Source organism: Nansenia antarctica (genome assembly GCF_963989245.1).
Source record: "Nansenia antarctica genome assembly, chromosome: 2".
Lineage (NCBI taxonomy): Eukaryota > Metazoa > Chordata > Actinopteri > Argentiniformes > Microstomatidae > Nansenia > Nansenia antarctica.
In genome coordinates, this window is record NC_137675.1 from 28123828 (window position 1) to 28137289 (window position 13462).

The following is a 13462-nucleotide window of genomic DNA, read 5'->3' on the forward strand; positions in this document are numbered from 1 at the left end:
ATCCACTATTACAGGTGCCATTAGTACAGCTACTCCCCCCAAAAAATATTCTGTTAATTACCAGTTATATTCTTTGACGACATGTCCGTATTCAGATTCCCGGGTGGCGTTATTTGCCGATGTCCATGTGAGTCGTTCGCGGATACATGCGTCTTCTTTGTTGGTTTGTCTGCTTGACTGCATCACGTTGTTTGATTATAAATAAGAACGATATTCCATTTGTTCATTCGCTTCTTTAATGAAATAACTCTGCAAAATGACAATAATCAAACAAGTCCTGAGCAGGGCGAATGCAGGTGTACACATTATAACAGTAGTCTATCCAATTCCGTTTCCGGTGCGTGCACCTAAATATATGACCGTAGTGCAATATTCCCTACTAATCGAGGTACATCTGGACCGTCGTAACTGCACTCTCTGCACACCCCTCCCCTGGCCTCCCCCCTCCCATGCCTCACCCCTCCACTGGCCTCCCCCCTCCCCTGGCCTCCCACACCTCCCCTGGCCTCCAACACCTCCCCCCTCCCCTGCCCTCCCACACCTCCCCCCTCCACTGGCCTCCCCCCTCCCCTGGCCTCCCACACCTCCCCCCTCCACTGGCCTCCCCCTCCCCTGGCCTCCCCCCTCCCCTGGCCTCCCATGCCTCCCCCCTCCACTGGCCTCATCCTCACCTGGCCTCCCATGCCTCACCCCCTCATGTCTCCTTCATACTTACTTCAGTAAACTACATTATTTAATAACACATTTTTTATTTTGTTGAAAATATTACAAACATTTACAGTAGAAATAATAAATAAATAAACTATGAAAAATGAAATCTGTGAGTAGTGGCAGCAGTGACAGTGTTGTTTTGTTTTTTATAAAAGCCGCACAACATCTCCATATTACACAACATCTCCATTTTACACAACATCTCCATTTTACACAACATCTCCATTTTGCAGTGCATTCTGATTATATTCTGATCTTCTGAGTCTTTTTCACAAGCAGCTTGCTGATGTGCGTTAATACCAGAGACAGCAGAAGTAGTGTAGAGATGTGTGTGTGTGTGTGTGTGTGTGTGTGTGTGTGCGTGCCAGCCAATCACAAAGCTCCCAAACGGCCGTTCAGAGTGGTCACCCAAGACAGGGAGACCAGGAAGGGCGTCACAGCCAGCACTCTGGAGGAGCTGAGAGACAGGGTGAGAGAGAGAGAGAGAGAGAGAGAGAGAGAGAGAGAGAGAGAGAGAGAGAGAGAGAGAGAGAGAGAGAGAGAGAGAGAGAGAGAGAGAGAGAGAGAGAGAGAGAGAGAGAGAGAGAGAGAGAGAGAGAGAGAGAGAGAGAGAGAGAGAGAGAGAGAGAGAGAGAGAGAGAGAGAGAGAGAGAGAGAGAGAGAGAGAGAGAGAGAGAGAGAGAGAGAGAGAGAGAGAGAGAGAGAGAGACTTGATGCAAAACACAACGATTATGAAAATATGCAACACAAATTAAGAGATATTGAGGAGAAAAAACCAAACACATAATACAGATTTGACTTCATACTCACTTAGTTGGACTGTTTCCTGAAAATATCCCTTGGCTTTCTGTCTGTCCAGGTGTGCGAGGCTCTGCTGCTGTGTCTGTCCCTGGTGTGTGAGGAGGACGGGACTGAGGTGGACTCTGAGGACTTCTTCATGTCCCTGCCTGACAACACTGTCCTCATGGCCCTGGAGCCTTGCCAGACATGGAGACCCCCTGCTGTAGGTTGTCTGTGGCCCGATACTGTATCAATAGTATTTTGCTAGTATTTTGCTAAAGTAGTCTTCTCATCCCTAATCTGTGCATCTCAGTGTGCATGTACATTAGCCTGTCGTGACGTTAGAATTATAAGGTTCTATCTCCATTTTTGTCAAAATTGAGTTTTGTACATAATCTGATCCATTAGGTGTTTATTAATGCATGTGTGGTGTTATTTTTTTAAATGTTGACATTTTTGAGTTAGTAATTCATGAAATACAAAGGTTCCATCTCACAAAACATAATGGATTGTAAAAACTTTGACGCTCAATATCTCTGAACTGCCCTAAACGGAGATAGAACCTTATAATTCTAAGCTCACGCTGTGTTAACGAGTTTTACGATTAATGTTTTGTATTTTATTGTGTTGTATATTTCATATATATTTAATGTAGCTTTGTAATCATACTAATAGTGTAGACAGAGAGCAAAAGACACCTTGGTCTCAGTTTTCCCTGGATAAATAAAGAAAAAAAAGAAAGAAAGAAGTGTGTGTGTGATCCATAAGGATCTCGACATGGAATTCTCTGCCTTACCGTCGAAACTAAAGCCTTGTTTCTCTCATCCAAACCCTCAGGGAAAGGCTTACTCCAAACCCCAAGATCAGATCAAGCCCCGGACAGGAAAAGACATCGCACGTGTGACCTTTGACCTGTACAGACTGAACCCCAAGGACCTCTTTGGTTCTCTGAGCGTGAAGGCCACCTTCAGGGGCTGGTATTCAGTCAGTGCAGACTTCAAATGCCTTGGGCCCAAGAAAACCGTCAGGTGAGCAGAGGATATGGTGACTTTGTGCGTGTAAGGGGGGGGGCAAAATTATGGCAAACTGATGGCAAAGTCGCAGCATTTTTCATGCAAGGTGTATTAATTTGGCCCGTGTAGACAAAGACAAAGCATACAGACACCACAGCATCCTGGCTCTCCCAACCTCCGACTGCCTAGGGTTTACTCTGGGGCCCCTCTTAAACTCTAAGCCCCGCCCCCTTGGAACATACTGGTGGCAGTGGTGGGATAGTGCTTCCGATCACCGTGGACACACTCAATCAGGGTCTGGTGACCATGGTTAACACAATAAGCAGGCACATTGACCTTTCTTATCAGTGACAGTGAGCTACCAGTATCTAACATGGCCACGAGGGGTGTCCCGTTAACATGTACTGTAAGCAACCCGGTGTTGTCACCCATCCCCTCCTTCTCGTGGTCTGTTGCTCTAGGGACACAACACAATCCTGACAGTTTGGGCTTTCTTAACGGACACACAGCTGCTTTATGCCCTGACTGCTGATAATAAAAACAGACCAGTCCAACCCCACCCCTACTGGCTGACTGCTCCCTCACCTCCCCCTTCCCAAAGTTCACCCCCCCAAAGTTACCTTCCCCATCCCTTGGGTCTCTGGCAGTCTTTGGCGCGAGCACAGGTCGTGGCGGTGCTCCTCTTCGAGCATTGAGGTACTGCAGGGCCAATCTCGCAGCGGCGAGTCCATCCTGTGGCTCGTGCTCTCCAACCCAGGTTTGCGTGTCCAGTGGTAGAACCCGCAGAAGCTGCTCCAAGATGATTGTCTCCCCGATCTGGTCCTTCGTCTGCTTCTCAGGCCGAATCCAGCGTCGGTAGAGTCCTCTCAGGCGGTGATACGTCTCTGTCGGTGATTCCCCTGGTGGTGTCGTTGCCGCCCGGAAACGTTGGCGGTGGGTCTCGGATGAAATGTCAAATTTCAGCAACAGTGCCTCCCTCAGATCCGCGTAGACATTGGACATGTCCTCGTCCATGGCGGTGTAGGCCTCTAGGGCTTTGCCCGTAAACAACGGGACCAACTGACACGCCCACTCACCCTCCGGCCACTGCCATGTCCTTGCCATTCTTTCGAACCGCAGGAGGTAATTCTCAATGTCCTCCCCCTGCTGGTATAATGGTATTTTAGGCTCTTTCCGCTGAAAAACCGGCAATTCATCCCCGCTGACGAGGTCAGCCTGGCCGCTTGGGCTGCTGGCACGCTGCCCCCAGCTGACCGACGAAACACCCGACCTTCTTGGGCCTGGAGTCGGGAGTGCCCATCTGGGACTACTGCTGGCTGACGTGGCTGGACCCGACGGGACTGCTGCCCCAGCCCCTCTGGACGGTGATGGGAGGAGTGATGCCTGGAGGCCGCGGAGTTCCTCCCGTAGGTCCTCATCTCTCCTCTGTTGATTAGACAAAAAGTTCTGAAACAGGGACAACAAGTCAGGGTCCACTGCCGATTCAACTGGGGCTGACCCAGTCCGCCTGGAGCTAGGCCCGGGCTTGTCATACCCCTGGCTGTCCTCATCCTCAGAGGTGGTCGCTGTCTGCCATGCCTTCTCCTTTTTCCCTGCTGGGGCCAACTGATCTGAACGCAGCCCCGTCCTGGTCTTCTTCCGGCCCAGGCCCGTACGCACTGGTTTGCGACTTGCCATCCCACCTCTTCTCCGGAGCAAAGTCGTCCTCCTCTTCCTCCTGTTTCACCGCCAGCTGGAACCTGACGTCCTCGTCCGACTCCGAGACGGCCGTCTTCAGGGCCTTGACCTTCTTCTGGGCTTTTCCAGCCGCCTTCTCTTTGCTTCGCTCCTTCTTGGCCTCTGCGCTCTTTGGTGCGTCTCCACTGGACCCTCCTGTCTCCCCGCTCCTCCTCTGCCTGGGTGACTTGGCCGTGGCCTTCTTCTCTCCTCCCATCTCAGCCGTACTGACCTAGACACTGACCAACCGCTTCTCCTGGCCTGGGCAGAAGGACCTGCTAGTTATGTAGAGGTGAGATGAGGACTGTGGTCCGAGCAGGTCTGGAAGAGGATGTTTGTAGAAAGTTTGTAGAGAGAAGCGCTTAGATGGTGTCCAGTCGACGTGCCAGCGGGGTTGCCAGCCATTGAAGCCATTGAACTTTTTTTTTTTTTTACTAATTACTGCCTGTATATTCAACTGATTCACTCACGTTCTTCCTCTCTCAGAGAAGCCCTCCGTGTTGCCTCCACCCTCCTCCAAGCAGCTGGTCATATGATCAGCGCTGCTTCTGTGATTCGCCGGATCATCGAGGGGGCGGAGTCCTGGCAGATTGCGTCGGGGGGTGGAATGGAGTGCAGCAGAGTTTGCTGCGCACCTCGCGTATCTCCTTGCCGTCCCAGCTGATGCCGAAGCGGAGCCTCCGGACCATGAACCACACTCGGACCTGGTCGGGGTGCAGGGAGCAGCTCTGGGCGAGCACGGCTGTCTCCGTCAGGGTCAGGTAGGGAAACACGTTGAAGGCCTCCACCAGCTTCTCTGTGCCCTCCAGCTCCTGGGTCTGCTCTGAGCGCGCCCACAACAGCTGACCGTTCGAGACGAGAGGCAGACACACCATGTGGTTTTGGTTGAGGCTGAATGCGGCGGTGGGGGCGGAGGCGGAACTACACCCCCCGGATACTTCAGATGTGACCCCCTTGTGACCCTCAGCAGGCTCTGGAGGAGAGGAGAGAGTTTTATCAGGGGTGGAGGCCAGGCGTGGTCTTTGAGCAGCGGGAGGTCTGGGTGTAAAGACTAGGCCTGCTGTCTCAGTCTTGTCCGAGGGATGGACGACCCCTGGTGGATGGTGGTCCATCTTCCTGTGCCTGGTCATTACAGAACTCCTATGAGGGTGTAAAAGAGAACAAATAAATTATCTCTCATCAACACACAAATTGGGACTGTGTTTGGTATAATGCTGAGCACCCCCCCCCCCCACCATCCTATAGTCATAATGCAGATACATTAATTAACAAAATGTGTTAATCTGTTGCTGCAAGGGTTTGCGATGGCAATCAGGCTCCACAGCTGAACTAAAAACAACAACAACAACAACAAAAACATGCTAAATGGAATTAGACTATCTAGCCACTGTAGCTACCTAGCTAGTTATGATGATATATATGTGTCATGGTTTCTTAGGTTTTCATTTTAGAGACATCTAGTGGACATTTTATGACATTACATTTGTTACTGCCTTTATTCAGTTTCGGTTTTGATTAGTCACATGACGAACATTAGTCACATGACGTGAGCACACTGTTCAGACGTGATAGCTCGTGCAACAGCTAGTTGAGAGGAAAAGCTCCGGAGAATCTCTTTGTTTACATTCTTGCCCTGGAAAAGGCTTTGCTTGTAAGTTGCCTTTTCTTTTCTTGTTTAACTACAATGTATAATGTATATGTTTATAAATACATAGCTTATATTATTTAAGTATAACTATTTGTATTGTTATATTGATATTATATGTTGGCTACATACTGTTGATGTTGAAAGTGTAACAGTATAGTTTTGAGCATTACAGTAATTGTACTCTTATGTTTATTTACAGTTTTACAAAATAACCAAACGACCACTCATGTTTCTGAGGATTGAGTAAAAAACTAAACTTTACTCCAGCGTCTGAGGATTCATTTGTGTGTCAGTGTGTGTTCGCTATCTGTGGAAGTTGCGCCCTGGTTACGCGCAGTGGGAACAGAATAGTAAAAAAGCAACCACTCAGCGGGCGGATCGACTCAAGGAGAGAGATCTTCAGCGCAAGCACTGCTCCCCATCATCCTTGCTCACGCCAAGCACACAGCAATATTCATGATGGAAGAGTTGAGCAATGCTGAGACAAGGTCAGTGGCCTCTAGCACATCTAGGTCTTTTAAATCAACAGCCAGTAGGGCAGCTGTCAATGCACGTGTCAAAGTGGAAGTAGCACGCACACGTGCTGGCTATGCAAAAATGGAAGCAGAGATTATGATCGAAAAAGCCCAAATGGAAGCAAAATTAAAGAACTTGCTGCACGAGAAAGAAGTGGCAGAAGCCATCGCTGAAGCTAATGTTCTTGAAGCAGCAGCGGAGGAAGAAAACAACGGTATCGAAGCTGTCATTCATGCCACTGTTGACCGCACACGCCAGTACGTAGAACAACAGTCACAGCTACCACTATCTGCCGAAGATGTTAAGGACTCTATAGCCAATCTGGAACCGATAGTCCATAGGCTGAGATCCTCCTCACCACCCAGACAGCGTCTGACTGTTTCATACGAGAGACAGCACTCCTCCACCGTGAAGCATGAGCACAGCTCTCCATCACTGCGACCTAGTAGGCCAAAGACATCAGAGCAGCTCACACCCAGCAGGCCCAAGGGTTCACCATACAAACCAACAGGAAGCGGTGACACAACCGACATCAGTGATGTGGCTCGGTACCTAGCACGCAGAGACCTCGTAACCTCCGGTCTCACCAAGTTCGATGATCACCCAGAAAATTACTGGGCATGGAAGTCGTCCTTCAAGAACGCCATTGACGGACTACTACTCAGTGCTAATGAAGAGATGGACCTCATGATTAAGTGGTTAGGGAGTGAATCTGCAAAGCACGTGAAACGAATAAGAGCAGTACATGTAAGTCATTCATCTCAAGGTCTATGCAAAGCTTGGGAGCGCTTAGAAGAGTGCTTCGGGTCTCCAGAGGTAATTGAAAAGTCCCTCTTCGACAGGCTGGAGAACTTCCCAAAGATCAGCAATAAAGATCCTGTGAAGCTGAGAGAGCTAAGTGACCTTCTCCAAGAGTTGGAAGCAGCCATGTTCGAAGGTTACCTGCCTGGTTTGAGCTATTTGGACACTTCACGCGGCATTTTGCCCATCGTAGACAAGTTGCCCTACAACATCCAAGAGAAATGGATATCACAGGGTTCCAGATACAAAGCTGAGCGACAGGTAGTTTTTCCCCCATTCACATTCTTCTGCGAGTTCATCACCAAAGAGGCACGAGCTCGCAATGACCCAAGCTTCAGGCTATCGATGAGTAACACAGCCCAGATGAAGTCAGAGCAGCCATTCAAGAGACAAAGTAAGAGCATGGTCTCTGCACATAAGACAGATGTCTCTCACGAGAAAGACACACGAGACGGTTCAGGCCGAACAGCAGTGGACATAAAAAAACTATGCCCTCTCCATAAGAAGCCACACCCCCTAACACGCTGCAGAGGTTTCAGAAGCAAGCCCCTCGAGGAGCGCAAGGCCTTCCTCAAAGACAACGGTGTCTGCTTCAGATGTTGTTCCACAACTACTCATCTAGCCAAGAACTGCACCACAGCCATCAAGTGCATGGAATGTGAGAGTAACAGCCACACCACGGCTCTTCATCCAGGACCTCCGCCTCCAGCCCCATCTGAGGATGGCGGGGAGGGAGAAGGAAGATCAGACCAATCTGCAGTCACCTCAAATTGCACAGAAGTCTGTGGAGAGGGTCAAAGCGGCAGATCCTGCTCGAAGATTTGCCTGGTGAATATATTCCCAGAAGCACACCCAGAGAGAGCAACCAGAGCATATGTTGTGCTGGATGACCAAAGCAACAGGTCGCTTGCAAGGTCTGAATTCTTTGATATGTTCCACATCAAGGGGTCAGATTCAGCATTCACACTTCGTACATGTGCAGGTACAACTCAGATGACAGGAAGGAGAGCCACAGGCTTTGTGGTGGAATCTGTGGATGGAGCTACAACAGTGACACTACCTACACTAATAGAGTGTAACAACATTCCCACCGAAAGAGCTGAGATACCTACGCCAGAAGCAGCGTTGCATCATTCCCACCTCAAGCCCATAGCATATGGTATACCACCTTTGGATTCTAAAGCACAGATCCTTCTCTTGCTAGGCCGAGACATCCTTAGAGTTCATAAAGTGCGGGAGCAACGGAACGGTCCACATGACGCCCCCTACGCACAACGACTCGACCTGGGATGGGTCATCATAGGAGAAGTCTGCCTAGAGGCAGCCCACAAGCCTTCAGACATCCAAAGCTACCGCACCAATGTGCTTGAGAACCAACGCCCTTCATTCTTCAGCCCATGTCCGAACAGGATCCAGGTGAAGGAGCAATATGTTCCGAAGCCAGCACATCAGATTGCCCCAGCGCAAGGCACCCACAGTATCCGGGAATGCAACTTAGGGAGCACCATCTTCAACACGTCCGAGGATGACAACAAGATTGGACTCTCTATTGAAGACAGACTGTTCTTAAAGGTCATGGACAAAGAAATGTATATGGATGACTGCAACAGCTGGGTGGCACCATTGCCATTCAGAACACCACGTCAGCAACTCCCTCACAGCCGAGGCCAGGCCCTCACACGACTTACCTCTCTTCAAAACACACTGGAGAAAAGGCCCGAGATGAAGAGGCACTTCATCGCGTTCATGCAGAACATCTTCGACCGTGATCATGCTGAGCTGGCTCCTACATTGGAGAACGGACAAGAATGTTGGTACTTACCTATCTTCGGGGTTTATCACCCTCAGAAGCCAGGCCAGATTCGAGTCGTCTTCGATTCCAGTGCAAAATGGAAAGGCGTGTCACTGAACGATGTTCTCCTTTCTGGTCCGGACTTAAATAACAGCCTCTTAGGAGTACTGGTGCGATTCAGACGAGAACCGATCGCTGTCACTGTGGACATAGAACAAATGTTTCACAGCTTCGTTGTGAAAGAAGACCACAGGAACTTTCTCCGCTTTCTGTGGTACGAGGACAACGATCCTAGGAACGACATATGTGAGTACCGCATGAAGGTTCACGTATTCGGGAACAGTCCCTCTCCTGCGGTGGCAATCTATGGTCTCAGACGTGCTGCAGCTCATGGTGAAGAAGAATTTGGGTCTGACGCCAAACAGTTCATCGAAAGAGAGTTCTACGTTGACGACGGACTCCTGTCAAGGCCCACAGCACGTGAAGCCATCGACCTACTGAAGCGGACACAGGAGATGCTTGCTGTGTCGAACCTGCGACTTCACAAAGTTGCTTCCAACAGCCAGGAGGTTATGGAAGCATTCTCTGCTGAGGACCGAGCAAAGGGACTCAAAGACCTAAACTTGGATGTCGATCCCACTCCTATTCAACGGAGCCTTGGAGTGAGTTGGGATCTGAAGAAAGATGTCTTCACGTTTCAAGTAGCAGAATCCACAAAGCCTTTCACACGTAGGGGTGTTCTAGCTACTGTCAACGGCCTCTTCGATCCACTTGGATTCGTTGCACCAGTTACGATACAGGGAAAGATCCTGTTACGAGAGCTCACAAACGAAGCCTCCGACTGGGACTCTCCTCTTCCTCCAGAAAGGGAAGATGAGTGGAACGCTTGGAGAAGCTCTCTTCAAGACCTCAGGCAGTTGGAGATCCCAAGAACCTATTCTGCTTCTACAATCTCAACAGCCATAAGAAAGGAGCTACACGTGTTTTCAGACGCTTCAGTGAAGGCTATTGCAGCAGTCGCCTATCTCCAAGTAATTGATGTTGAGCAAAAATGTCAAGTAGGATTTGTCCTTGGAAAAGCTAAGTTAACTCCACAGTCGGCTCACACTATCCCAAGATTGGAGTTGGGAGCTGCCGTGTTGGGTGTGGAAGTCGCTGAGCTAGTCACAAGCGAGCTAGATATAGCTCTGGATGCTGTCAAGTTCTATACAGATAGCCGAGTTGTCCTAGGATACATTAGCAACCAGACAAGAAGGTTCTATGTATATGTGAGCAACAGAGTGCAGCGTATACGGCGGTCTTCTGAACCAACCCAGTGGCACTACATCTCCACAAGCCATAACCCAGCTGACCTTGGCACACGTTCTGTGCCTGCAGCTATGCTAGGTGAGACAACCTGGCTTAGAGGACCAACGTTTCTGCTACAAGTAGAGGAACCATCATCACCTGAAGTCTTTGACCTCATCAACCCGGACTCAGACATAGAGGTGCGGGCACACATCACCAACCTGCCCAACGACAGAACACACCTTGGATCTCACAGATTCGAGCGTTTTTCCTCATGGAAGCGACTTGTGAGAGCAACAAGTTCACTCATCCACATCGTGGAATCCTGTAAGGCTACCAGCAAAGATCAGGATCAAACTTGCAGTTCATGGCATCACTGCAAGCAGCCTCGCACAGCTGAAGAACTGACAAAAGCTGAACTCATCATCATCAAATGCGTGCAAGGAGAGGCTTACAAGGACGAACTTGCGTGCATAGCAAGTGGAAAGGACATCTCAAGAAGTAGTCCTCTGAAGAAACTCAATCCCTATTGCGACGAAGAAGGCCTCCTGAGAATAGGGGGACGGCTCAGACATTCAGATCTCGCCTACAAGGAAAAACACCCTCTTGTTATTCCGGGACGGAAACACATCGCAAAGCTACTTGTGGAACACCATCACCAAAGGGTGATGCACCAAGGCCGAGTCTTTACCGAAGGCGCTGTCCGCACTGCAGGGTACTGGATCATGGGAGCAAGACGACTGATCAAAGGCATCCTTCACGACTGTGTAACCTGCAAGAAGCTCAGAGGCAGAGTGACGGAACAGAGGATGGCCGACCTACCTGTTGATCGCCTGAGTACTGAACCCCCATTCACCTACGTGGGACTGGACGTCTTCGGCCCCTGGCATGTAAGCACAAGACGCACAAGAGGAGGACAGGCAAACAGTAAAAGATGGGCTGTTCTTTTCACATGTCTAAGTATGCGCGCTGTCCACATCGAATTGATTGAGTCAATGGACACATCATGCTTTATCAATGCGCTACGCAGGTTCTTTAGTCTAAGAGGACCTGCCAAACAGATCAGATCAGATTGTGGAACAAATTTCACAGGCGCATGCCGAGAGCTGAACATTCTGCTGACCGACCCCAACATGCCTAGCATTCGAAAGTACCTGGGAGAAGAGGGCTGCTCATGGGTCTTCAACCCACCTCATTCATCCCACATGGGAGGCTCCTGGGAAAGGATGATAGGGATATCAAGGCGCATACTTGACTCCATGTTGCTCAAGGCTTGCCCTTCTCGCCTGACTCATGAAGTTCTCTCCACCCTGATGGCAGAGGTTACAGCCATAATCAACGCCAGACCTCTCACCCCCATCTCAATGGATCCAGACTCTCCTTTTCTTCTAACACCAGCTATGCTTCTTACGCAGAAGATGTGCACTCCACTTCCTCCTCCGGGAAATTTCAGTGATACGGACCTCCACAGACAGCAGTGGAAACAGGTTCAGCACCTTGCAAATACTTTCTGGAGCCGATGGAGACATGAATACCTCACGACACTACAGAGTCGCAGCAAGTGGCAAGAGGAACGTCCGAACCTTAAAGTAGGGGATTTGGTCCTTCTCAAAGATGCTCAAGCTAAGCGCAACGACTGGCCCTTAGGACTAGTCAGCCAGACATTCCCTGACAAGGACGGGAAGATCAGAAGAATCGAAGTGAAGATCACCAAACATGGGACGGCTAAAACGTTCTTGAGACCAATATCTGAGACAGTGCTTCTCATGTCGCCAAAGGACTGAGTATCCCTGAGTTAGTTCATAGTGGTATTTCCTCCATACCAGACGGGGAGTGTCATGGTTTCTTAGGTTTTCATTTTAGAGACATCTAGTGGACATTTTATGACATTACATTTGTTACTGCCTTTATTCAGTTTCGGTTTTGATTAGTCACATGACGAACATTAGTCACATGACGTGAGCACACTGTTCAGACGTGATAGCTCGTGCAACAGCTAGTTGAGAGGAAAAGCTCCGGAGAATCTCTTTGTTTACATTCTTGCCCTGGAAAAGGCTTTGCTTGTAAGTTGCCTTTTCTTTTCTTGTTTAACTACAATGTATAATGTATATGTTTATAAATACATAGCTTATATTATTTAAGTATAACTATTTGTATTGTTATATTGATATTATATGTTGGCTACATACTGTTGATGTTGAAAGTGTAACAGTATAGTTTTGAGCATTACAGTAATTGTACTCTTATGTTTATTTACAGTTTTACAAAATAACCAAACGACCACTCATGTTTCTGAGGATTGAGTAAAAAACTAAACTTTACTCCAGCGTCTGAGGATTCATTTGTGTGTCAGTGTGTGTTCGCTATCTGTGGAAGTTGCGCCCTGGTTACGCGCAGTGGGAACAGAATAATATGACTTACTGTAGCTACCTAGCTAGTTATGATGATATATATGACTTACTGTAGCTACCTAGCTAGTTATGATGATATATATGACTTACTGTAGCTACCTAGCTAGTTATGATGATATATATGACTTACTGTAGCTACCTAGCTAGTTATGATATATATTACTACCTAGCTAGTTATGATGATATATATGACTTACTGTAGCTACCTAGCTAGTTATGATGATATATATGACTTACTGTAGCTACCTAGCTAGTTATGATGCTATATATGACTTACTGTAGCTACCTAGCTAGTTATGATGATATATATTACTACCTAGCTAGTTATGATGATATATATGACTTACTGTAGCTACCTAGCTAGTTATGATGATATATATGACTTACTGTAGCTACCTAGCTAGTTATGATGATATATATTACTACCTAGCTAGTTATGATGATATATATGACTTACCCGTGAACGGAGTAGCCTAAATGTAGTGGCTTGGCTAACACAAAGCTAGCTAATCGTTAGACTCATAGCTAACGAATGTTAGCTGGCTAATAATGATGGAAAACGTTGCACAAGAGATGTGAATGTGTAAACTCACCTTACGACTTTACGTTGTCAAATTATCTACTAAGGTCTGATTTATCCCGTTAAATCTCGGTCACCAAATCTTCTTTTTGTCCTTCTTCGCACTTCGGACGGACGGCTGCTCCGCTGTTGCGAGCGCGCACAATACATAAAAAAAACGCCAACTGAACTACGGCATCATTACTTGGACACACAACATGTGTTTTA

The 13462-nt window shown here is 48.3% G+C and overlaps 1 protein-coding gene across 1 annotated transcript; it reads left to right on the forward strand.

Annotated features, from left to right (window-relative positions):
• Positions 1–804: 804 nt before the first annotated feature.
• On the forward strand, positions 805–5268 carry LOC308150064 (lipid transferase CIDEB-like; the record flags this gene model as incomplete). Its single annotated transcript, XM_080522931.1, has 7 exons — positions 805–820; positions 1080–1180; positions 1571–1714; positions 2329–2519; positions 4707–4822; positions 4881–4981; positions 5188–5268. 7 exons carry the CDS (start codon positions 805–807, stop codon positions 5266–5268), a joined length of 750 nt encoding a protein of 249 aa, XP_080379057.1.
• Between the last annotated feature and the right edge of the window lie 8194 nt (positions 5269–13462).